This window comes from Spodoptera frugiperda, chromosome 2 (genome assembly GCF_023101765.2).
Source record: "Spodoptera frugiperda isolate SF20-4 chromosome 2, AGI-APGP_CSIRO_Sfru_2.0, whole genome shotgun sequence".
Classification (NCBI taxonomy): domain Eukaryota; kingdom Metazoa; phylum Arthropoda; class Insecta; order Lepidoptera; family Noctuidae; genus Spodoptera; species Spodoptera frugiperda.
The window spans coordinates 9,928,802-9,953,952 of NC_064213.1; the positions used below are offsets into that span (position 1 = coordinate 9,928,802).

A 25,151-nucleotide genomic window follows, 5' to 3' on the forward strand; every position below is an offset into this window, starting at 1 on the left:
TAACTTACAAATAATAATTTTATTATCTATTCATAAGAAGTACACAGCCGTTTTTAAAAAATGAACTTTTCATATTTTTACACTAATAATTATAATCACTTACATTATGGCAATAATCAATTAAATAAATAACTATCAACAATATTTATAATGATTAAAATTAAACTTTACATTAAAATAAAGCTAGAGAGGTACCATTCACGGGATTTTAAATGACAAATGATCTAATAATTCTTATTTCGTGCAAGTCTGATAAAACTTTTGTCAATGAGCAATCAGTTCAGTAATGTTAATACAATGGTCCTGGTACCCTCCAGCATATGTTATACACGAACTACTTATAATTTATGTTTAAACTGACTCCGTTGACACAACTTGCCACTTCGAGCCGTTCACGTCACTAAACATTACATGTACTACTAAAGGACGAAACGACGAAACATAAAGTACAAGTCAGATCAAATGAGTACTTACTACTTACAATACAGTTAAATTATTCAAAACTTTAAACTACATTTCACGTCAAATCAACAATTAAAACAACGGGACTAGGTCCCGTAAATACTCAAGCGTAACCATTCATCGTGTACTCAGAGTACAATCACAACACCATACAATCATATTGTAAAATTAAATGCACAATCGAAATACGCCTTAAATTCTAATCTGTGCGACGAACAATAAGGCACAAATTGGCAATCATATATCACAACAATACAAAGATTCAATTTACAATCTTCAATAATACGAACATCGCCGAACGATGCCGAATGTTGACGAGACTTTTTCGAGCACGAAGTTACAACTCGCACAAAATATCGCCTGACATTTTGTATAAATTCTCTCAATATACCATTCGACTAGTTAACACTTGAATTCCTTAATACGTCATTTTTGACTAATTACACTATCACTTACATCCTAGTCTTACGTTTGTTAATATAAGAATGCAATCTGGGCTCTACGTCAACGTAACAAAGTACGTTTTTCAGCGCACAATCAATTTGTTCTAAGACTTGCTGGTTCACTTGGTCTGCAGAGTGAGGGTGGTGATGAGCTCTTGGAAGTCGGTGACGTACCACAGAGCTCGCTTCTTGACCTCTTCACGAACTACGTTGCCTCCGAAACCTGTAACATAATAATTTCATGTTAATTTAGGTATAAGTATTCTTAATTTACAAAAAAAATATATGTCGTGGAGAAACTATCTTCAGAAGACAAGTTAAATGTTAATTCTGAACTTACCAATAAAACCGTCAGCGGGTGGACTAGCCTCAGCGTCGGTGGCTCCATCACCAATCATGAAGAGCCTCTGGTAGCCATACTGTTCCTTCAGCCGTCTGACCACCAGCCCCTTGCCGCCAGACCGAGAAGTTGGTTCGTTTTCATCGAAACCCGCATATTCACCTGAAACAAGAAAAATCATTGGTTAATTTATGCAATGATAAAAGGGAATGGTGAACTGACGCCTTTGACTTTATTATACACCCAGCAAGTCAAATTAAACTTTAAGTAGAATGTCATAGGAAAGATTTTAAGTGTACCTAATTAATAGTTAATTTGTTATCATTCTATTGTCAGAATGTTGATGTGAAATAATATTGTGCAAGTTTATCAAGGTAAATGGATTTGGAAAAATACAATAATATTGCCATTATACATACTGATCGGTAATTAAAGATTATTAATATGTACTAGATAGAAGGTAATAAATACTAGATTACAATCGGTCAACGTATAAGTGTTTGCTACTTAAGTCTTAGTCACATACATTGGATAAACAAAGCAATCAAAGATATGGCAGGATTATTTCATTGAAAATAGGCAACATAAAAATATTAATAATTTCCAACTCGGTGGTACAAACCCCAAAACTGACTTATGCGCCATTCATAACAATAAAATCGTAACCAACGTAATAAGAACGATAAATATGTATATGTAGCTACAATAACACGCGATTTATTTTCGTATCAATCGGCAGAGATACGCAAACGGGACAATCTTTACAAAAACATAATGTCATCAGTGCCCTAGTTGCTACAAACAACACGGAACGCAACAACTGCGCGCGCGCCCGTCAGAACGCACGCGGTGAGCGCGTGCGCCGTGTCAGAGACCAAGCAAGATCAGAAGTCTTGGGGAAACTATCTAGAACTAACATTAACCTTGTTATCGAGTATTCCGTTGACATTACTAAATTGAACTTCTATTATTTTAATTAATTGGCGACTTTACCTTGGGTGTATTTGCAAGCGTGATCACTAAGCACGATTCCCAAGTTACGTAAAGTAACGCTTACTGAAAATATCTGTAGCATATTTTAATGCAGCTAACTGCATAAAAGCGTTTATGACTCAACTTTAAATTAACAATTACAAAGATGTAGGTATGTTCCGAAATTGCGTCTTCGTCAAATCAGTTTAAATTTTTTAGCTATCATAATGATAAAACACTGAGTAATGGAAACTTATGTGCTATCAGTTTTATTGATATTTTATTGATCCGCAAATAGCGACCGTATTAAGATACCAAAATATATGCCTAATCTTTTTTATTTTAATACTCGTATCACCACAGAAATATAAAATAAGGAAAAATATGTTTATTAAGCTTGTGTAATAACTTAAGAAGTATGAATTCACGAAATCAAGATAAAATTTGAAATAGAGATAAACCATGATCTAGATCAACATTTGTTGTCAATGAAACCGAAACAATAGAAATTGATTATAGAATAACTTTTAGAATAAATAACGTTGTAAAATCTTGCACAAGAGAAAATCTGGTTTGCGTCAACGATGCTGCGATGCAGTTCTCACAACTTAATAAAAACAAACTTTACTGCTCAACATATAGAGTACATTTTATTAGACTGTTAGTATTAAAAAGTGAAGTTATTATCTATTGGAGTGGTGCTGCCGATGACACTAATGACTCCTTGCTGGAGCGAGGCCGGGAACAATTACGTCAGAAGGCGTTATATTGTTTATTACAACAATGTTGTTAATAATAATTGTATCACGCGCTCTACTAGGGGTCTGACGACAATAACAACAGGACATATCAAACGTATCTATTACTTATAATTATTATCATTTCCTACACAAGAAAAAAACAACACCTGCTAAATTACGCATAAGATTTTCCTGCTGTTTATTCTTTATAAAATATTCCTTCTAGGAAAAATAAAGGAAAAATTGACAATTATTATATTGCATTTTCCTGCAGTTGCAATGATGATGTTCGAGTTCCTTTTCCAGAATACTTACCAGTATCTACAACTACGACCTAAGACGAAATACGTGCGCGATAGCTACAAATGTTGCGCAAGAGTACTGAGCTTAGTAACAGTAAGCAATAAAGATAAGTACCCCCTGCCTTCGGAAGGTTAATTAATCATATCAGCTGATTATCTTTTGTTTTTTCCTATTTCTCACAAATAGGAAAATTTTCGCGATTTTATCAATGTTTTTCTCACTGTCTTTATGATAGCGTGATTACGATAACATGTCGCTAGCCAATTCATGAATACAAATATTTGACCATTGTTGCTATGACTCAATCTACACGATAATTAATATTCTATTGTACGAATTAAGTACTTGGCAAATTGAATTCTCGTACAAATAATATGAGGACTCTCATTTTATTTATCAATCTAGCACACATGTCAGATAAAACGATATCATAATCATAGATGTTTTGATGAAAATTATCTATTATACTAAGTAAATAGATTTAGCAATAGCACAAACATGACGCGTTAATTCCTTATTTATCTATTGTTTAATTTAATGTTTGTAACACATTGAGCATTTTGGAAAAGATGCTAGAAAGCTTAGTATAAAGCAAGCTAGAATTCGAGTAAAACAGTCACAATGTTATGTCAACACTTAATTTCTTTTCTGAGAGACATTCAAGTACATGTGAGCACGCTTCCTTTACCTGCGAGAAATCGATTCTTTCTGCAGTAGGTTGCACTACCGGTTTGCACGTGACAAGATTACCTTATTTACTGTGTAATGTGTTCCACGAGTTTCTTGGTCTGTGCGTTTTAAAGATATAAGACAATACACGGCTATACTTACAGTACAGCTATGCTATGTTGATAAGGACGAATGTGTTAATACCACACCTGCCTATTTTCTATAGCTTTGTTTGCTAGAAGACTAGTAATCTGATCACGAAGTACTTCTTGATTCATATCAAAAATATAATTATTATTTAAAATTGGAATTTTTGAAGCAGTACTGCTGTCGATGACTCTATTACGAATCGAATTAGATAAATTAGATTCTATCACTAGTAAAATAAGGTCTGTTATTGAGTTCCAACGAGATTTGCGAACATATTGAACCCATAAACAGAGTAATAAATCATACAATATGTACTCGATCCTTCGTTACGTTGCGAATCTCTGTTATAGCGCAGATGGTCAATTGACTGATTGACTCAATTCGCCACTTGTTATAGATGATTGGCCAATTTCAACGACGAATATTTTCGATTGTACGAATATTCTAGACCCTTTTAAGAGGATTGAGAGCTTCTGAAAACCACTTCGTTTGTTTATGGGCAAAAATAATGAGCAATATTCAAATTGTCTCTTGTGTCTTTATCTTATAGAAATCGTGGTTAGTAACAAATGCCATCAATCAGAAACGTATTACTTAAATCATTTCAGCCTTTATCGCTTTATCCGCTGTATCTGTAAGTATAAATAACTTATCAGACCCGCCCACGGAATGAATCAATAACTGACTATATAAATAAGATAATTAGGGGAGGGCTTAACAAGATAAATGATGACTGTATGGCTGCAAAATGCATCTTCTAAGATAAAAAGTTCTGGATAACCGGATCCTTATAATCAAACCTCAGTTTCTACGATCGATATTGAATCATCGACACAGTATGAAACAAGACAATGCCTGCAATGTTCTAACGAGTAACAAAACAAGTTTCTCGAGAGTGCTAGAAAGAGTTAGCGCATCGAATGACCTAGAGTTAGACTCTTCTATATTATAGCCTAGTAAACAACAGCAATCAATTTTACGAGTAATACATTCAGAAGACCTTCTCTTAAAAGGTACGCAAATCTTCAAGAATAAAGCTCGTCAATGGCATTATCCTCAACTGGTATTAAGTAAAAGTAGCCAATGTTAACTTGTAAATGTTCTTGAAACAATTGTTTTATAAAGTGGCAAGCCGATACGATTGCGGACTGACCCACTTCGATTCAGGGGCGCGTCCACTTCACTTACCACGTGATAACGTCATCTCACAAAAGGAACACAATTATTTAATATCAATGAAAGGATTTACATCCGTATTCTGATCGCAGAAAGGTTATTTTCCGATGTTTCTTCTACAACGGTAAACACGACTCTACTTCTTCGCATTTCTAAGTTATAAACAAAATGACACCTTGGTCCTTAACATTACTATATTATCTCTCGATTGTGTCTTGATAATCATTAAACAGTGTACAGTGTAATAATTTTTACTCCAATTAACCTAACTACCGACGGGTCGGCAGCCGTTTGAGACTTACTGATACTGCCACACATAGTACTTTGAACAGACCACGACACAGCTACATGACCTTATCATTCCAGAACTTTCTGGATTCATGTAACCTCATGTACTAAGCTACACGGGTTTCATTCAATTACTTCTTTCTTAACTCCTATAGATATCTCCGTGTGTATGTGTTATAATTACATCATATTGATTTCGTTAAATGACGAGAGAGTGACTTTTAGCAGAGATAGTGGCGAATGGCCTTATCAACTAGACAATGACTCGATAGAACTACCGCAGTTATATCTTCCGTCACACGTGTGCGGTATCTCCGATATGGAGAAATAGTCATAAGTGGTTAGTCTATCATACATAGGTCACGGTGAAATGGCTAAATAGTTATAACATAGAGTTATACTTTATACAGAGGGATATCCTCGAAGAATTTCAAAGCCGCCAGAAGAAGACAGAATTTCGGAACATCTTCATGTAATGTGATAACAAAATCTATATTTCAGTGACTTATAAATATCTGATCTCATTAAAGTGTATGTCTACCAGTGGACAGAAATGAGCTGAATAATAATGATGATGATGATTGTAGAATACTACAAGATTTTGAAGGTACTCACCATTAAAATAGAATTTAAGTCTATTAGCGAAGATGTTGGTAAGAGGAATGCCCAGCAGCTCAGCGACCGGCTCGATGAGACTCCGGAACCCGCCGGAGACCAGGTACACCTGTACTCCTCGCTCGTGCAGCTCTTTCACTAGCTCCCTGGAAATATTAGGTGAAGTTAGACGATATACTATAAAGGTCCTGTACAAAATAGTAGCTGTTGACGAACCTTGATCTAATGTACAAAAACCAAAGATCTATTAAACCGAATTCTGTATTTATGAGTCATTTGACAGTGAAATAATTTCGCTTTCGCTGACGCTACGATCCTTGGTTTAATTAGATTGGGGAAAATATTTTAAAGTGAGAATCTTCCCATTGTCTTTCATCAGTTGATAAAAAGAAGATAATCACACAAAGAGCACAAAGTTTGTTGTTACATAATTGTTAAACAGTCTACATGAATATTGCATAACGACCGCATATTTATCCGATTAAATAAGTATCTATCTTAAACACAAAGCTTCTATTATTTTTAGTAATTGACAATAAAGCTTCCGGTCACAAGACCTCCTTTCTAGAAACACAAAATGTAATAAAAAAAACGTTACGCTTTTTTCAAGCTAGATTAAAATCGAAATAAGTGTTTCCAGAACAAAAAAACTAAGATACAAAATAATCGAAAAATAAACAAATAATACAGGGGTCAATTACGCACGCGAAACCATCACGAAATATCAGCTGAGTTGGGAGTAACCAGAGTATTGAGGTCAGGAAATCTGTGATAACGTTAGCTTGAGAAGCGGAGGGAACCAGTTCACCGATCTTATTTATTTTACGGATCACGTGGAAAACACTGGCCGGGCGCAATCTTTGTTTTATACATATTTTATTGATTTTTGTTTTCATTCTTTTTTATGTGTTCAAATATCGAACGACCGTTTATAATTATTGGCATAAAATTAACAAAACCTACGTGACATACGTAGGTTTGAGGGTTACTTGAAGGGTTATTTTTAATAGATAATTTTAGTTCTAGGTATACCTAAATGTGGGGAAAACCGTTGGTCACTTTTATATCTTTTACCAATAACCACCTACATGCATGATAACAACATACGCAATTAGCAACCAAAACAGCATATACTATCCATATAACCAAAACAAGGTCTTAAAAGATTACTCTTTGCGTCATAGTATTATTACTTAGGGCTAAAAATAAACTTCAAACAAGGGGACAGACAGATTATCAGGTCACGAGTTTTAAATAATAATTTTATGATGAAAGTATTACACACATTCTTGTAATCAGTATTAGTATGAAATAATAGTTTTAATGGCTATACTTCAGTGGACACTATCAGTTGCTAAGTACTTGAAAAGTCGATATCTGTTGCTATCACACTTCAAAGGGTGTACTATCTTGAATCAATGACAAAATACTTTCAGGTGGGTACAGCAATTTGTTGCCACGAAGAATGTAATGTCCAATCAGCAAAGTTATTTGCCAAGTAGGTAAGCAAATAAAGATTCACTGTCTCTGTACTGAACAGGTTGCATGTCAAATAACTTGGCTGACTATATGCATGTATTTTTTATGAAATTAATTGATTAATATACATAAGTTGGAACATGGTAGAGATTTTTAATTATAATATTCAAGTTAAAGATGTCAACTTACGCTACTCCCGGAGTGAGATGAATGGGGAAAGTCTCAATGAACTCTCTGATCTGTGAGACACTGGGCCTGATGATGTCCAACCTCTTTTTCAGAGCCTCTTGGAAGGTCATACCACCGCCCATGGCTTCCGCCGTCCTAAGAAAAAACATAAGTATTTTAGCAAATATGTTATTTATTTACTATGCTCTAGATATTTATTGGGAAAATACGTGCTTCTTATGAAACCAAATAATCTCATAAAGAGTGTAAACAAAATTACTTTATCAGACCAAAAAAGAACTGTAAAATAAACAAAAGTAAAGAAACAACACAAATATTACCAAAATTATAAATAGATTGTGGGAAAACAAAGTCAAGTTCGTGACGTCGACCATCAACCTTTTAACATTACTGCAGCGACTAGAACAACGACCTGACCTACAGACAACTTACGTAGCATAGACGCAGAAACTATTTATAAAAAGTCCTTATTGGGAGAAATGATAAATGTTTTAAATGCATATGAGGGCATTACAATTCAAGAGCTATTAAAGTCTGCAATCGTGAAAAACAAGGCTGCAGATGATGGTCTTGGGCAACGTAAGTTGTGCAATGTCACTATTGCAAGTTATATCTTACAAGTAATCCGTTCTATGGACCATCTTATCCAAGCATTACTATAAGGCTTGATTTGCCAGTCATATTTTTTGCAAAACATTTCCATTACTCCATAGGCCACTATTTATAATTTATCATGTTTATGACCAAGCGCCAATTCGATTACCTGACTATCGACAGTGCGGAACTAATTTGGCGAATTAAATAGAGATAAATTCTCGAAAAGTATTATCGAAAGATTGTCGCACGATAACAGAGACGTTACAAGGTAAACATCGTTACTATCACCAGTTTACAGCAGCGGCCCAGCTGATTGGGCTTGTCAAATTGTTAATGCACATGCGATACCACGTTTTCCGTAGCCCAAATATTTCCTAAACGAAGCCAATGCGTCATTTCAAAGAAATGCGTAGATTGTCAGTGTCCTAGTTTTATAAGAATGCTAAGGCTGAATTTACTTATTGTAAGTAAACCAATTAAATGATTGTTAGGACTTGTTGCATTACTAAAACTATACTAACATTAAACATTTAGGTAATTGTTTATTGTTTTTTTTTTTTATTGTCCATTACTATTTAGTTTTTCTGAATCACCTAGTCATTGGGTTTCCCGAAAATCCCTTAACTTAAAGGGAGTCTTATCTTTCAATTAGCGTCATTGTCTACTGTTAAATAAATATAAAGTGATAGTTGTTGTTATCACACTATTAATAATGTACATATTTAGCTACTGAAAATAACAAAGGTGCGTCAAGTAGGTATAGGTTCGTTAATCGAAAACAACGCAAAAGATATACGCAAGGTTAATTCTTTGATTACTAATGCCAAATGTGAACGAATTAAATTCCAAGGTACACAAGGTACTGATACAGTACTTGTTTGTGCGATTTTTTTTTCTATTATCTTCAAAACTGCACCTTCCAATTATGAGGAAGTAGAATAATACCTACAACCTTCGTATTATCGATTGTTATGGAAGATTTCAAAAGAGGAAAACAAATAAAACGTTTTGCGAACTTGATTTTATATTCCGCAAAATATATTTAACACCTAGGTACTTACAATCTCTTGACTTCATCTCCCTTTCCGCAGAACTTGGCCAGCTCGTCAATGCCCTCGTCTTTGATGACGGTGGAGTCGACATCGAAGCACACACAGTCCGCAGTACGGAACAGGTCTTTAATGGACTGCTGGGGCGACATTACGCTGATGGAAACCAGCGACAGGGTCTTCAGGGTCGCGTACTGGATGTTGGTCTTCAAACTGTTGACAAAAATGTTTGTTAGGTCTTTGGAAAAATGGAATTGTTATGACACGAAAGTGCTATACTGAGCAGTAGTTATTGAAATACATATTTACTTTGTTTTTTATGTACGCGGTCTCAAAACTGCTGATGGATTTTTTACTACACCGTTAGAAAATTAGATCAATCACCATCGGATAAGTCCCACCATGGTGGGCGCACAAAACAGTATGGAACACCTTCCTAACATTCAGCTCCTTATATAAAAACTTTGCGCACGAAATATTTGTGTACACAAGGTTGAGAGCAAAGGATCTTTTGTTTACAAATATTGTTTAGTGTCTGTCATCACATGATGTTGTCATAAGATAATTGACAATTCTAATTTTATCAAAAAGGTGAAGTTCAATAACAACGTTGCGCACGGCGGCTCGGTCGGCGGCCGTGCGAAGATGAAGTCTGTAATAGTTGGTGTGCAAAACGGTTGGAAGGTGTAATGTTATCGTTTTAAAGTGCCGTGTGTTAGTTACACCTACTAAAAAGTTGGTAAGGATTCATCAAAAATTTTAAGAACAACTTATGGTGTGACATTTTACTATATCCTTTTATCAACATTTTTTAATAATTAGTTTTGGGCATAGTTTTGACGGTTTTTTAACTACACCGAAACCAAAAACGCTGGTTGGTACTGTACCTTGTCCCATAAACAAAACAACACAATGTTAACAATATGAAACAGTTTACGCAACATGTATTGAAGTAATTCATTATTTCCTAATTAACTCGCTTTTATACACTGGAAACCACAAAAACAGGACACCATCTGATACGACTATCATGCGAGTAATGGTACGATCGAGTACAAACTGCGGTTGGCTGACCTACTAGCGTTTTAATGTGCTTTCAAATAAAGAAACTCATAAAAATCATGTAATTATTTAATAGTAGAAGGAAGCAGAAGTAAATTATTTGGGAAATAAAAAAAATATTTAAACATGCACTGATTTATTGTAACAAAGAAAAATATCGGAGCAATTTATTTTATAGAAATGGCAATTTTATTTCTTTTCTCGCAAAATAAATCGATAAAAATGCATGAAAACTATCTCATTCGTTTACCCAGCCCTACTATAATGTTTAACATAGGGAGTGCTGTGTTAGCATACATAAATACATATAAAGAAATATATTGAATAGTTCTACGAACTACAGTTGTTTATTATAAGAACTCGTGTTGTATTGTTTAAATAGGCAGAAAGCGACAAGCAAGAAATTCTTAGGAATTTATTACATGGGTACGTTAATTGGGTAATTTAGTAATGAAAATATATATTTTATAACTTTCGTGGGACATATAATTAATGAATATATTGTATTGTTTAATTAAGGGTCTCGGAAAAACAATACATAATTAATATTAATTTTAGGCTTGACTTAAAAAAATAATTAAAAATGGTTGGCAACATGAAATTACTAGCAGTAATTTCAATCATGCGCATGCACAAAACCCGTTTTAAAAAATATACCTGTAGAGGGCCATCTTCGTTGTCTTCTTTTACTTTTTTAACAAAATTACAGTGAGCTGATGCACTAGTATCGATTTCTATCGATCTTTATTTACTTATCTTCCGTTAAAGGTTAATAGAGCAATAAGACCCACTTGGCGGGATACACCGAGAACACGCCTCCGTCGAGTGTGATATCACCGAATACGGCACATTGACGCGTTTATCGACTTATATCCACAAGACTCGCCGAGATAAACTGTAAGGCGAGCTACAGCACTACCATCTGAGAGCTACGTACTATGAACGACGTCACAACACTGTCTTCGTTCAAAGACATACGGCCAGACGAGATATTCGCTTCGAAAAGCAACAGTGGAACGATAGCTATCTCGCTCCCGCGCAATAGAAGAGTATGGAATATTTTGTGGAACCACTTGTTTTGCAAATTGCGTCGAGTGCAAAAGCGATAAACTTTAATGATAAAAAAAATATATTTTGTTATTTACACCAAACTAAAAATACAAAGGAAATGCGACTGCGTAAACGATAATACCGAATAAATATTTACGTTTGAAAGTATGAGACATAATAATAAGACATAAAATATAGAAAACCAACCATATTTGCACTATTTTTTTATATCACAACTGTAGTTAAGTATGACTAAGAATTAGGCATATTATGTATATGTCTAATTTTTTATTTACACTAAAAATGTATTTTGGCTATCATAAAATTTTTCAAACAATTTTCTTTAGAAGTGTACTAAATTCTATTCGAATTACTAAGCATTTAAAAATAGCCTAGGTCCTAGGATCTATTTCATTAAAATAAATAATATCATTTTTAATATCATAAAAATAAATTCACATAAATATCGTAACGAAAACCTGACCTGCACTTGTGTGGTACTTCTTGAATCAGTCTTATAAAGTGGTACTTTGTTATGACGCGGCGTGGTACTTTTAGTGACGCGACGTGGGTGTGTCTAGTGTTATCACATACAAGTGCCACTTGTTACGCAGACTTATTGACATTAAGATAGACATTCCCAGACACATTTTGGTACCTGACCTAGCAACTATATCTTATACTTTCCCAAAGTGCCAAATTTTTCAGGATTATTTTAACTTTTATTTAGAGTGTAGGGGTGATTATAGTGCTTATTAAAGAGTAAGTTAATGAGTCTTATTTTATAGAATTATTGTTGAAGTAATAATTAGAAATAATGTTGAATGTTCTTGTAGTGCTATCTAAAACTTATTTACTGTTCCATTTAAACCAAAAATTTTTATAAGCCTTAAATATCTGAATCAGAGGTATCTAGGGTACAACCACCTGTTAGCACATGACATATATTTAATTAGCATAAATATTTTATTTTTATTTTACCTGATTATTGTTATTATTTCTTTAAGTCCAACATTTACTCACAAGGTTATCGCAATAATTATCTTGTGTCTCACACGCCTTCAGCGCATGACTATTTACATTGCTCATTGATAACATAAATTATTGAACTTAAGATAAATAAGACAACATGTAATTTTGAATCTTCTTACGCACAGTACATGTCTTGAAATAGATCCTATTTATTACTTAGGAGTTATCTGCTATAGATGCATAGAATATAGTTTTAACTATTGTGATTATGTAATCAACATATTACAATATTTTAATAGTTAAATATCCCTCATCTCGTAACAAAGTAAATAAAAATATTATTGTTTTTGTATCATAACAAAAAATGTCTATGAATTTGTAAACAAAATAGACTTGGAAATTTACTTTTTGATAGTGGGTCATCAACATTTCCATTTTAGCTTTGTGTCATAAAATATTATCATTCATGGATTTAGTACAATCAAATAAATAATGTCATATGATTTTATCTAAATTTGATTGATGTTGAGGACTTGCAAATGCATTATCAGCTTATAACCAAGATTGATGAAACCGGATTGTACTGGTCTTTTAAAACTGCAATATGTGCTATCTACAAAGAAGTTAATTAAAATTAAATATTTGATTGTAACTAATATAATAATTTCCAAATATAACACTTTATGTGCTGATAAACTATGCACACAAAGGCAGTGATTTTGTTTGTTAGCTTTCTCAGTTAAAGCCACATAGAAATGTTATACAGTAATTAATGCAATAAGGCCAAATTATCTTAATATAGTTAACAAAGAATTGCAATTACAACAGCAATTGATCAGTATAATATTATAGTTTTATTTTATCCATTTTTCCAATACCATTCTAAAAATTAAATAAATTGTCCCAAATTTCAGACTAGTTCACATCACTGTATTTCATATTTAAATACAAAATAATAAAACACTGTTTACTTACTATTAGGTCCTCTAAGTTACACTAATAAGAAACTGCAATCTAAACACTTATAAGAACCAGCCTGCCCCACACACCTTCTCTATTGCAAATCTATGATAAATTACCTGGCATTTATAATATAGATAAATTGTCACGCAAAGAAACATCGACCGATTATGGTTACAACGATAACAACATGCTATGGAATGACCTTACTACTGAAGGTCAATAAATTCTAAATGGCAAGTCATACTCACACCGGTAAGCTTCTAGACTGTTCTCGAAGGTGCCCTCTTCGAAGTACAGCCGTATTTTAGTTAGTTATGAGTCATAAATTGTTTTTGTTTGTGAAAAACCGGTGATTTAGTTAGAAAATTCCTAGTTCAAGGTTATCAAAAGCATGTTTATATTTATGATCACAGGTATCTGGCAACAATATTATGGATTAATTTAGTAAAATGCTTGGTCGTTTGAAAGCGCCACAATAATGAAATATACATAGTTTTAATTTTATATTCAAAAGATAATTTTAAATTACGCACCAAACGAAAAAATACTGTTTTGACGTTTGAGCGCTGACAGCCACACATGACATTGACATTTGTCAAAATGTTACTTGCTGTCGACGATCAAAAAGTGCTTCAATAAAATTATTTTATTTCAACAATCGCATAATTTTAATTTCTAAATATTAATAGATAAAGGTTTTTTCATAAATTTTACTATATATTTTTGTGCGAAATATTGAGGATTTCGAAAAATAATTAAACTATACGAAATATTTAAAAAATATGATTTAGACAAATGGTTCGTTTGCTAGAAAGAATTTTTGAATGTGCCATGGATAACAATAGGCGGGAAAAATCAGCTAACCGCGAAAATTTTGTTGAAATTCGATGGATGAAGTTTAGGATTAAAAATAAATCGAAATATTTTTTAAAGTTACTTACTTTCATATAAGTGTAAATAAGAATAAGTTATAACAAAATGAATGTCGTGCCACGAGTAAAACGTGTGAAACCTACAATGAAATCAAAATTTAACAACGATTTCATAAGAAAAGATACATCTCTAGGTTGGTCATTCTTTTAATATAATGTAAACTAAAGGTCTAAAATAATCATTACCTGAGGTGTAACCTGATCAATGTAGATAGGTAAGTACCTAATCTTTTCCAATTTCCCAGGCATACGAGGAGCCACTTCGTTGGTACCATTACACCCGTTTAGTGCTCCCAAAGTTACTTCAACATCAAACAAAGCACCAAAATATCAGTTTGATAAAGATGATGCACCCTCTGGATCAACTAGAAGGCCTGCTATGGGTCCACCATCGGGGCCACCCAAAAGTTTCAAACGCAAGTGAGTAAAGAATTCCTATCTTTATGCATTGAAATAACTATTTGTGTTATGCCATTAAACTCCGCAACATGTTACAAGTGATCCCACGTGCTAATGTTGAGATTATTAATCTATATAATAACCTACTCGACTACCTACTAACTAGACTTGTTTAGAATAACTTAGGCCTCTGCCTCGAATTTTGCGGGCAGCGGGGCGGCGGCGGCGGCGGCGCGGTAGCGGCAGGATATACTTAATATTATTTTTCTGTTTTAACCCCTGATGCAACTAGGTAATTACGCACCTTTCTTACTTACTTACGAAATCTCTAGGATTATACACTCGGCCTCATCACACCTAGAGTCGTCATCCAGCGGTAGGCCTCATCCGAGGGTGCTGGCCAACGACTCAGCGGCAGCAGACACGTCGCACGATATGTGCACGCCGAAGAATAGACCCACTGCTCTCCGGTACATTAGCAGTAGCAGCAGAGGTGAGCAACAAGTATCATTTTGCCTCATATATTGTACAATGGTGGTCACATCCGCCTGACCACCACTAAGTTAATGTTTGCTTGCACCTGATGATATCCGCTCTCTAGCCCCGCCCCATGACCTGACGAATGAAGCAGGGTGGTGGCGGTGCCGCCGCCGGCGTAGAGCGTTGAATAACATAAATGCACCACTGACTAAGGAATAACGTGTCACTAAGGCAGGAAATATTTTCCGTAGGTACTAGTGAAGGATGCTTTTGGCTAAGGTCACAGGTTTAGACTCTTCTGACTCTTACTATTTATAAATTTTTTGGTTAGTGGGTCATTTTAGGGGCGGATTTTTCTTTAGATATTTCGATCCAGTAGGACTGATATGCTAAACAGGAACCGTAACGTAACACAATAGTATCTAGGTAGGAGAAACACATGTGGTTAAATACTTCAAATTCCATCAGATAAAGGACAGTTTTCCTTGAGGAAAATCTTAGGTAGGCTATGAAAACCACTTATCTCTTCTATGTTTGTAAGTACTTACCTAGTTATAAGAAAAAAATATCTAATAATGAACGTACCTAAAGGGACTAATATCTATTTACAAAAATTCTGACTAGGAAACTAATTGGAACGCTGTTTGATATAGTATCGTATTGTGGCTTGTTTCTGGTTCTAAGCGGAGTAGGTAACAACATCTGACCTGCACAACCCTTGCTCCAAACTAGTTGTAAGCAGTTAATACTGTGTAGAGTTATCGGTTGCTCCAATAATGTGGGCCATGTGCTGATAGGTGCCCACTGCAGTACATCTGGCCTAGAAAATTTTATCGACATCCTAAAAAGAACGAAATGTTTTTTATTTACTTTAGATAATGTTTCTTAAGTAGCCTTAACAAATATGACATTTTATTCAGCGGTTGCACCATTTAACTAACGGGCATGTCATAAACTCATCCATGTCATCCGTAAATGAAATTATTTTATATACATATATTAACGAAGGGTTGAATTGTGTGACGAGCGATACATATGAAAGAAAGACACAAATAAATGAATATTTTTCTAACTCCAAGGAACTTCGATTAATTAAGATAACACGAATAAAAGGTAGGCATGGCAAATGAAGCTCACTTACTAAATGGCGACGGTTCTAGAATCATAAAGTGGCTTACAAAAAGTGAAAATAGAAAGATAAAACTTCTAATTAAAAATCTCTGGGTCTCAGGAACTTTTTTATCAGATACAGACGACATATTATTACCGGGACTTCTTGTTATCACACAAATATTAAAGTAGGTAATTAGGTGTTCTTTAATAGGTAGACATTTGGTGTGAATTTATGTAAGTAACCGATACTAACGTAAAAGGGAAAATACCAAAACCTCGGATAGGCAGTAGATAAATATATAATGTGTTGAAGATAAACATGGCACCCTCGGTGGGGACCGGGATAGTCCCGAGAATATTAATGAACTTCTAAGAGGTAATATATAAAAGTTTCGTAATAATGTATTGTACGTTATCGAGGCATAATAAAAATGAAGTAGACATTATGCTTGACTGGCGAAGAACTAGGAAACGATTCCTCGGTCGGGAAAGTATCTATATTACATTAACGTAGAGTCTAATTTGCTACGCGCATAGAATGAAAATACCTTTAGAATTAAACTAATATACTCTTCTGCTAAGGAGCAGCAGCAGAAGACTCTAATCCAAGGGAATTAGAGTCCTGTAACGTAGGTTATCTCTACAGTTACCTATTTCAAAACTGCACCTCTTATTAGGTACTCTCTTATCAAAAACATTTAGTGGTCCTATACAAAGTCATATTTTTGATACGGTTGACACCAGTAGATAATTCAAAGAAAGAGTTGCCTATTCTTAAAAAGTACAATCCGATTGGCTGAAAGTTAAGAAGAGATAACAACAACAGTTTGTACACCAATTGGAAGCTAGTTACAGATGGGGTTATCGGAATTACGTGGCAGTTTTTAAACACTTGCCTACTGTTGGTCGACTTATGTAACTTTTGCACACTACAACTTTATGCGCAGCTGTATTATTTTCAAGTGTTTTACACACCACCCGTCAATAACGTCAGTAATACTTCGTCGCTCTAATTAGCCCGGTAAGGTCCGGTTAAACAAATTTTGGGCAACCTGCAAAATATTATTTTTCGTAAAGAAAAACTAATTGAGTCTTCTAAAGCCACGGACTGCAGCACAATATAATTATGTTTCAAAATCATTCAACTGAATTCTTCATCGACTTACCTATGAAGTTTTAAACGGACTCTGCTAGGTCCACCATCGTTACCGGAAATAAGAAAGTATCATACCAATGTATGTAACAATAAGAACATATAACAATATTGAATCATATTATAGTGAAACCCCTGTTCTTAGGAGTCGGTTAAAAATAAACAATCGTTTAGTCTACAGGGTATTGAATATGGTTTGGTCTGATGTGTTAATGTTTTCACTTTAAGTAAATACATACTAAGTTATTCTGAGTTGACAAGTAGTTCAAACTTACTGTCCCTAGCCCTACTTAAACTGTAGGTGCCTATCCGTCGTGGGGAATAAACAATAAGTGAATGTAAATGTAAAGGCAGTTATGGCTGTGATATATTTTCCTCTACAACCCGTTTTATAAAAGAGTAGCTTGCAGACAAAAGAACACATGATGCAGATCACAATTTAAACATATGTACACATTCTTTCACATTTTCAGCTGGATACAGTGGAACTCGTTCAGCAAGATCCACGAGCGTGTCAGCCGCCGACGCCAGTGTCATCTTAGGTAAGTACGCAGATAATTTTGCACACGCTAAAACTTAGTAATATCTGTCCGGCAGCTGACTGTGTTACGTAAATTAATCTTAATATGATAAATAAATATCTGTATGTCTAGGAAAGTTAACATATGAACATCCCATTTTTTTGATAATATCAATTATAGCGGATTGTGGTGTAGCCTAAGTCTGGAAACGTTTTAACCGATTTGATCACTCCTGCCGAGCTTAGTCGTTTACTGCTAATTAGAACCCTTAAAATCCTAATAACTAACCAACCAGTACCAGGGTATTACCCTTACCGAGCCGCGATAGCAGATGGTAGTACCAGTCGCTCTATTTAAAACGCTGACTGCATCATGGAAAAGTTAAAAGTAAGTGGGCAAAAGGCTCACAAAAATATTTTTAACTTACAACATGCCGTTTCAGCTATATCTGAAGGGAGGGGCATGGCTCGTGGAGAGATCGGAATAGCTGCAATAGATTTAAGACATCCTCATCTAGTGCTCTGTCAATTCAGTGATACTCTGCTCTACACACATACCCTAACCAAAATCAATTTCTTCAACCCTATTGAGGTGAGTAAGTTAGACCTACTGGATTACATTTACCTATCTTTGTGGATACATAGACTGTTTGCTGATCTTAAAAGAAATACATTCAATTATGTTATGTAACAACTGAAATTTCCCGATGACAGCGCATGAATAAGTTGCAGATAAACGTTTGCACACGTCTTTGTAAAGATATAGTCGTAACGCTAATAATGTACATCGGGTTTTGTCAGAGTGAAACCTATTTACCTATAATAAGCCTTTTTAATAATCAAAAGTAAAATAATAGTTGAGCTTGTTCTTTTTTCTGTTAAATTTAATTATTTAGATACCTAACGCCGATGGGTTCGTGAATATTTTAAAGCTAAATATTTAACCATACGCAACAGACTTGGAACCTGAACGAACATAATGTTAGGAGCTATATAACTTATTTCATCGTTGACGATTTTGGAAAATTGCTTCAGACGCCAATTCTCTTCACAGATCATAGTGCCCCACACATTCTGTGAAGGCGTACAACCGAATCAATTATACCAATTGATCAGGGACCGGTACCCGCTAGTCAACTTGGTGACAGTCCAACGGAGACACTTCAACGATGCCGCAGGCAGACAGAATATACAAACTCTGTGCGCTCCACAGTACAGTGGGGTTTATCTGCAAGTAGTGCACAAGTATGTCCCTCTATTTCTTTGTCTATAAGTTTCTTTGTTTGAAGTGAGACTATCACATATACCAACCTAGTACCTACGCGTTAGACTACGCTCAAGTTATCTAAGTGTAAATCAAGACTCTAAAATCTCATCTTGCAGATTTTACGCCGTAACGGCTGCAGCGGCTGTGTTGAAGTATGTTGAATACATCCAGTGTATCGTGTTTGCCAGAGAATCGTTGAAAATTGAATATCATTCGTCGGAAAATACTATGATCATTGGTAAGTATTATAGAAACTTTTATTGCGTAGCCATCCGAGTTGCGCCCGGCACTGGTTCAGGCCATGGTGCGGAGCGAGAGGGATTGGGATGCCGTCTCCTCCTTTTGCGAAGCAGTCATGCTAGCTAAGGAGGAGGCGGGGCGCGTGAGGGAACAAACCTCCTCACGCCCCAGCCGTCGCGAGAGACACTCTGGGCGTCGGGGATCGCGGGACGATCTCCGGCCACCGTAAGTGCGGGCCTGTGGACGGCGAGCAAGGGTAGCTCATCGCCCGAACAGAACCAGACCCGTGCGTGCGGCGCGTCGCGTTCCGCGCGTGCCTCAAAGAGCCATCAGACCACCACAGATGGGGCCCAGTAAGGCTGATGCCTGATCCGGAGCTGCGGACTACCTAGCGGGTTTACCGGGGCTCCGGCTCGAAAAGCAGGAGAAGGAACGGGGTGGTTTTTAGTCAGTAAGAGTCTGACACTCCCTCTCGCCTCGCCCAAGGCGGGAGAAGTCATTGGATGATTTTCCCCCTAAAAAAAAAAAAGCCATCCGAGTTGAGTGCGTCAATAAAAAAATTATTAAACATAGTAAACTATCATAATTCATGTCTACCAATAAACTTATTTTTTCCTTATAATAAATTATAAGTACTCGTGTCCTAGATCGGTTATTAGTGCTATTAATTAAATACTAGAATATTATTATAGAATATTATTGTTAGAGTTTCATATCACTACATGCAGTTGGTACTTGGTAAATATGTAGCTAAGCTGCGACTTGTGTCGCGTGGTTTGAAAATAGGAAAATAACACGTAATTAAATGCAGGGGGTCGTCCACTACATTTCCACACACATTCTACTTACACACGAGGTTTATCTCGCTATCAGCGGCTTAACGGGTCATCCGGGTCACTCGTAGGAAATACATTGCGGAAACGTCACGATGATGTCATTTTGTTGCACGGTGTAGTAAGCAGAGGTGGTGGTCAATGGTTCAACACATAAAAATCTCTGAATCTGAAAACTCTATGTTAATTTTTTTTGTGTAATCAGTTATCTAAACATAGTAGTTATCGTCATAGGCTTGACGCAATTACAATAAGAATAATTTCCATTACGCATTTACTGGTTGCACGTGATTTGACATCTTAAAAACCCCACCATTCCTTAATGTTTAGATGTGGGCACAGCAACTCAACTGGAACTGGTACAGCCGTTAGTCCCGTCAGCCGGGCCCACGTGTTGTCTGCTCGGCGTGCTCGGCCCCACCTACACTATAGGAGGCATTCGGGCACTGAGAGCGTCGATACTCCAACCTTCCTGCAACAAAGACTACATCGAATCTAGGCTCGATGCAGTACAAGACCTGATTGACAATGACACCGGACTTATTGTTGATTTACAGGTAATTCTTGAACTACATATAAATACATACATATTATGTATATTGATTCGTATAAGTATTTTTATGTACTCCGTCTAGTCGTATCTCTTATAATTTTTCATTTTCGTTCACAAAATAGTACCTATTATTTGTTTAGGATGTAATAAAGAAACTATCAGACGTAGATAAGATCCTCCTGCTTTGCATGGAGTCAGCTAACCAGAACATGGACAAAGTAGGAGAGGCTCAGCTGAACCAGACGCTGTTGCTTAAAGTTACCATGGACTTGGTGCCCAAGTTGGTGGAGGCGCTGAATGGCGCTGCTAGTGGGAGGCTGAGGAAAATTAAAATGGTAAGTGACGTAAAGACGTAGAGCGAATGAAGGAAAAGGAAACTATCTCTTTTTTAATTTAGTCACTTTCCTTGAATTATGTAAATTAAATTGTCACGTTGCTCAGGCATAAGAATACGGATCTTAAATAATCTCTTCCAACCCAGGACTTCGAGAACCCACACTACAATGAAATAGCGGAACGTATAAAAAGAATAATCCAGGATGACGCTCACTTAGAAAAGGGGGCTATGGGTAGTCTTCAACGATGTTTCGCAGTCAAACCAGACATCAACGGCCTTCTAGATGTAGCCAGGAGAACGTATTCGGAGCTGATAGAAGATATACAGAAGATCGTGGAACAGCTCAGTGAGACGTACGACCTAACTCTGCGGTTGAACCAGAATATGATGAAAGGGTTTCACATCGTGCTGCCGTTGGCCCCGAAGAGTAGGAGGTGCTTCAACATAGAGGATCTGCCGCCTATATTCATACAGGTTAATTGATACTTGTTTTTAATCTTATAGGTGCAATAGTTATACCACAGTTACACCTACGTCTTTATTTAGATACTTACGTCACCTTGTTACCCAAAAGGGTAGGGTTATATTGTAGGTGCTTGCTAGCCACTATTTGAAACTATTCAGTCTTACTGAAATACTTATACCATTCTTACGTACTCATTCATGTTGTAACGAGAGATCCGGAATCCCTAACTATAACCGTCATTCATTGATTGCATTTAGTGACTAATCGTATGAATGATCATTAGTGGGCTTTTCTGATTAGTTTCTTACAAGACACAAATACCTACTAACATGTCGATTCGTAATTACCTAGGTTCATCACAGTGGTGCAAGTGTAACAATGACTACAGAAGAACTAGTGGTACTGAACCAACAAGCCAAAGAGTCTTTGAATGAAATACAGAAAATGAGCAACATGTTCGTATTTTTTCCTACCAATTATTTTGAAAAAATAACAGTGTACCAATTTAGGGAAAGACCCTTGCTAAAAAGGATCATCTCTAGTTTTTAATACTATTGATTTCAACGAAAAATCGACTAAACGCATTTTTTATTAATGTTTTCCTTCCAGAGTAATTTCTAGTTTACTGAAAGAGCTTCGTCCGTTCATGCCGAGCTTGTACACGCTTTGTGAAAATGTCGCAGAATTGGATGTTCTACTGGCTTTGGCTCAAGTAGGTATAATTTGTTTTCCCAAAATTGTTTCATCATCAAAATGTTTTTTACTTGTATTGATGATTTGTCTATCTTTGTGTCACCAGGCCAGTTCTGTGGGCTCTTACATTCGTTCAGAATTCAACAGTTATATGGATGTAAGGAATAGCGTGCACCCTCTTTTGGATTACAACAGTCAAGTCTTGCCTGTACCAAACGATATTGTAAGTGAACTTACTAAATTTAAATCACCCATGTGTTTGCTCTGGTATTGAATGAATGTAATTTGTTACAGTTAGCAACTCCTGAGCATAATTTCACAATCATTACCGGACCAAACATGGGAGGCAAGAGCATATACATAAAACAAGTTGCCATTATGCAAGTTATGGCACAGGTCTGTCGCTTCTATCAATGACTAACGAAATAATGTAAATTATTAGCTGATAGCATTAAACAGACCATTTCCACAGATTGGTTGTTTCCTTCCCGCTACAAATGCCATCTTAAGACTTTGTGACAGAATTTTCTCAAGAATAGGCTTCAATGATAGCGTTGAATTGAATGCTTCGACTTATGTGTTTGAGGTAAACTTACAAATAGAAATCTTAGTGGCAATGAAAATCCTATAAGGAAGACATAATATGTAGTTGTAAAACATGAATTATTCCAGATAAAAGAGACTCAACATATCCTGAAAGGATTGACACCAACGAGTTTAGTAATAATTGATGAGTTATGCAGGTAATTTCCAACTGAAACTTCCTTTATATAATTGTCATACTTGTGTAATTTTGTCAAAAGATTACTCTTACTTTCAGAGGCACTTGTGTGGAAGAAGGGACGAGTGTAGCCTGGGCTATCTGTGAAGAACTGATTATGAGTAATGCCTTCACATTCTTCACAACACATTTTATGTACCTCACGAGATTGCAAGAACATTATTTTAACGTTGTTAAGTAAGATAACAAATAATCAATAGTAGTTATGTAATGTGTCGTGCATCATCAGCTGTAAAGAAAAAAATTAAAGAGACTTCCTTCTTTTCCAGTCGACATACCGCAGTGACAGAGGAAGAAGTAGGTACTCCAGAAAATCCACAAAAACGATTGGTTTATCAACATAAAATTGAACCAGGTGTCACTAAAATAGAGCATTACGGACTGGCACTGGCTGCTAAAACGAACCTCGCAGAAGATACAGTCAAATTGGCTATGGAGTTAGCTGAACTAATCTCAAGCAATACCGTTGTAAGTAGATCTAAGTTAGAAAGAATTGACAGTTATATCTCGCCAGTAACATGTATGTAAAAATAGAATTCCCCAAATGGATATACCTTCATATTAAATTCATATTTGTGCCTTAATTATGATTGATTTGAATCTTAGTTTAATGATCAAATAACGATGTTTTTATCAAACTCTGATGTTAGGCACGTGCCGTTAATTAATTAATATATTTAATAAACATTATTCGTATGTATGTTTCAGGTGCAAGAAATTAGAACCCCACAGAATAATGATGCTCAAAGTCTTTACAATCTCAATGCAACCATTCAACAAGAATGCAGGAAATACAACAATTCAACTGAGACTGTGAAGAGAATATTACACAAATTCAAAGAAGACAATCCACAGATCATTAATAGAGTTCAATTACAATGTAGTAGAAGTGATAATAAAACTGATATGAGCGCGGAATGTTCTTATGTGCCATATGCTGAAGAAAAATCTTTAATATCTCACGAAGACAGCGATACCAATAAAGTAACGAAAAACATTCGTACGCCCATTCCTAAGTTTCCAGTCGAACATTTGGAACTGGTTGATGAGGTGCAACACAGGAACTACGCCTCAGTACAATCTTCAGAACAATTACTGAATAGTGTCATACATAATGATGACTCTGCTGAAGCAGATGATGGAAATACATCAGATATAGAAATGGTTCGATACGATAATGATGAAGTAGCCAAAGCTAATGACTATGTTGAAGAAAGCAATGATCAGTTTCAACAGTCTTTTAACAATGAAATGCATGATCATCCTACACCTCCAGGCAACAATATTGATATGAACGAGGAAGATACGAATGCCACAGAAACCAGTTCTTTAGATTCCGACATTGCTGAAGCTCTGACTCAAATAGTTGAAGAATATTCTTCTAAAAATGTAACTCATTCTCAAAAAAGCAGTGACATGTCTATCGATGAAGATTTAATAAATGAAACCATTCATGAAATTAATGAAGAACTTTCAAATGAAGCTAGTAGCGTAGAAAATATTATTCTTACGCCGCCGTTGAGTTTTCGTGATATGTAAAATGGGCAATAAAGCATGTATAAATTATTGTTTGTATTTGTTTTTTATAAACGTGTAATTTTGGTATCTAATATTGAAATCAAGAAAATTGCTTCATCTCTTGGACTTTGAATGCATGGTTCTGTATTCGACTCCCGTGTTGGGCAAATTATTAGTTTTCGATATGAGGATTGCACGATTGTAACTTCAGTTAGTTCACACGAATGTTTCACACGAAAACGACTATTTCTTAAAAAAGAAAATATTTGGATAGGTATAAACTAAAATAACTCGTACTACTATGGTTTTCTGGCACACTGGGACGCAAGGCTGAGGTTGGCTGAGGT

General features: G+C 35.5%; 2 protein-coding genes across 9 annotated transcripts; one reads left to right on the top strand and one right to left on the bottom strand.

Moving 5' to 3' along the window:
- On the bottom strand, positions 1 to 14,126 carry LOC118268972 (phosphoserine phosphatase). Of its 5 annotated transcripts, none has more exons than XM_035583819.2 (6): positions 14,053 to 14,126; positions 9,485 to 9,685; positions 7,827 to 7,961; positions 6,159 to 6,304; positions 1,246 to 1,407; positions 1 to 1,128 (listed from the first exon to the last, which is right to left on the bottom strand). In XM_035583819.2, exons 1-6 carry the CDS (start codon positions 14,109 to 14,111, stop codon positions 1,025 to 1,027), a joined length of 807 nt encoding a protein of 268 aa, XP_035439712.2. In that variant the 5' UTR covers positions 14,112 to 14,126; the 3' UTR covers positions 1 to 1,024. The 5 variants fall into 5 exon arrangements, with proteins under 5 accessions (XP_035439712.2, XP_035439715.1, XP_035439714.1 ...); XM_035583822.2 differs by lacking the exon at positions 14,053 to 14,126 and adding an exon at positions 13,768 to 13,921; XM_035583821.2 differs by lacking the exon at positions 14,053 to 14,126 and adding an exon at positions 13,532 to 13,683.
- On the top strand, positions 11,639 to 24,852 carry LOC118268973 (mutS protein homolog 4-like). 4 transcript variants are annotated; one of them, XM_050702088.1, is made up of 19 exons: positions 11,639 to 12,346; positions 14,697 to 14,871; positions 15,183 to 15,343; positions 18,070 to 18,138; positions 18,560 to 18,708; positions 19,171 to 19,361; positions 19,500 to 19,621; positions 20,787 to 21,013; positions 21,150 to 21,344; positions 21,491 to 21,820; positions 22,164 to 22,267; positions 22,422 to 22,524; positions 22,612 to 22,728; positions 22,800 to 22,901; positions 22,978 to 23,091; positions 23,178 to 23,248; positions 23,326 to 23,463; positions 23,556 to 23,754; positions 23,995 to 24,852. In XM_050702088.1, the coding sequence occupies exons 2-19, from the start codon at positions 14,831 to 14,833 to the stop codon at positions 24,823 to 24,825; spliced, it is 3,264 nt and encodes a 1,087-aa protein (XP_050558045.1). In that variant the 5' UTR covers positions 11,639 to 12,346; positions 14,697 to 14,830; the 3' UTR covers positions 24,826 to 24,852. The 4 variants fall into 4 exon arrangements, with proteins under 4 accessions (XP_050558045.1, XP_050558036.1, XP_050558043.1 ...); XM_050702079.1 differs by lacking the exon at positions 11,639 to 12,346 and adding an exon at positions 14,264 to 14,585; XM_050702086.1 differs by lacking the exons at positions 11,639 to 12,346; positions 22,978 to 23,091 and adding an exon at positions 14,264 to 14,585.
- Positions 24,853 to 25,151: the final 299 nt, after the last annotated feature.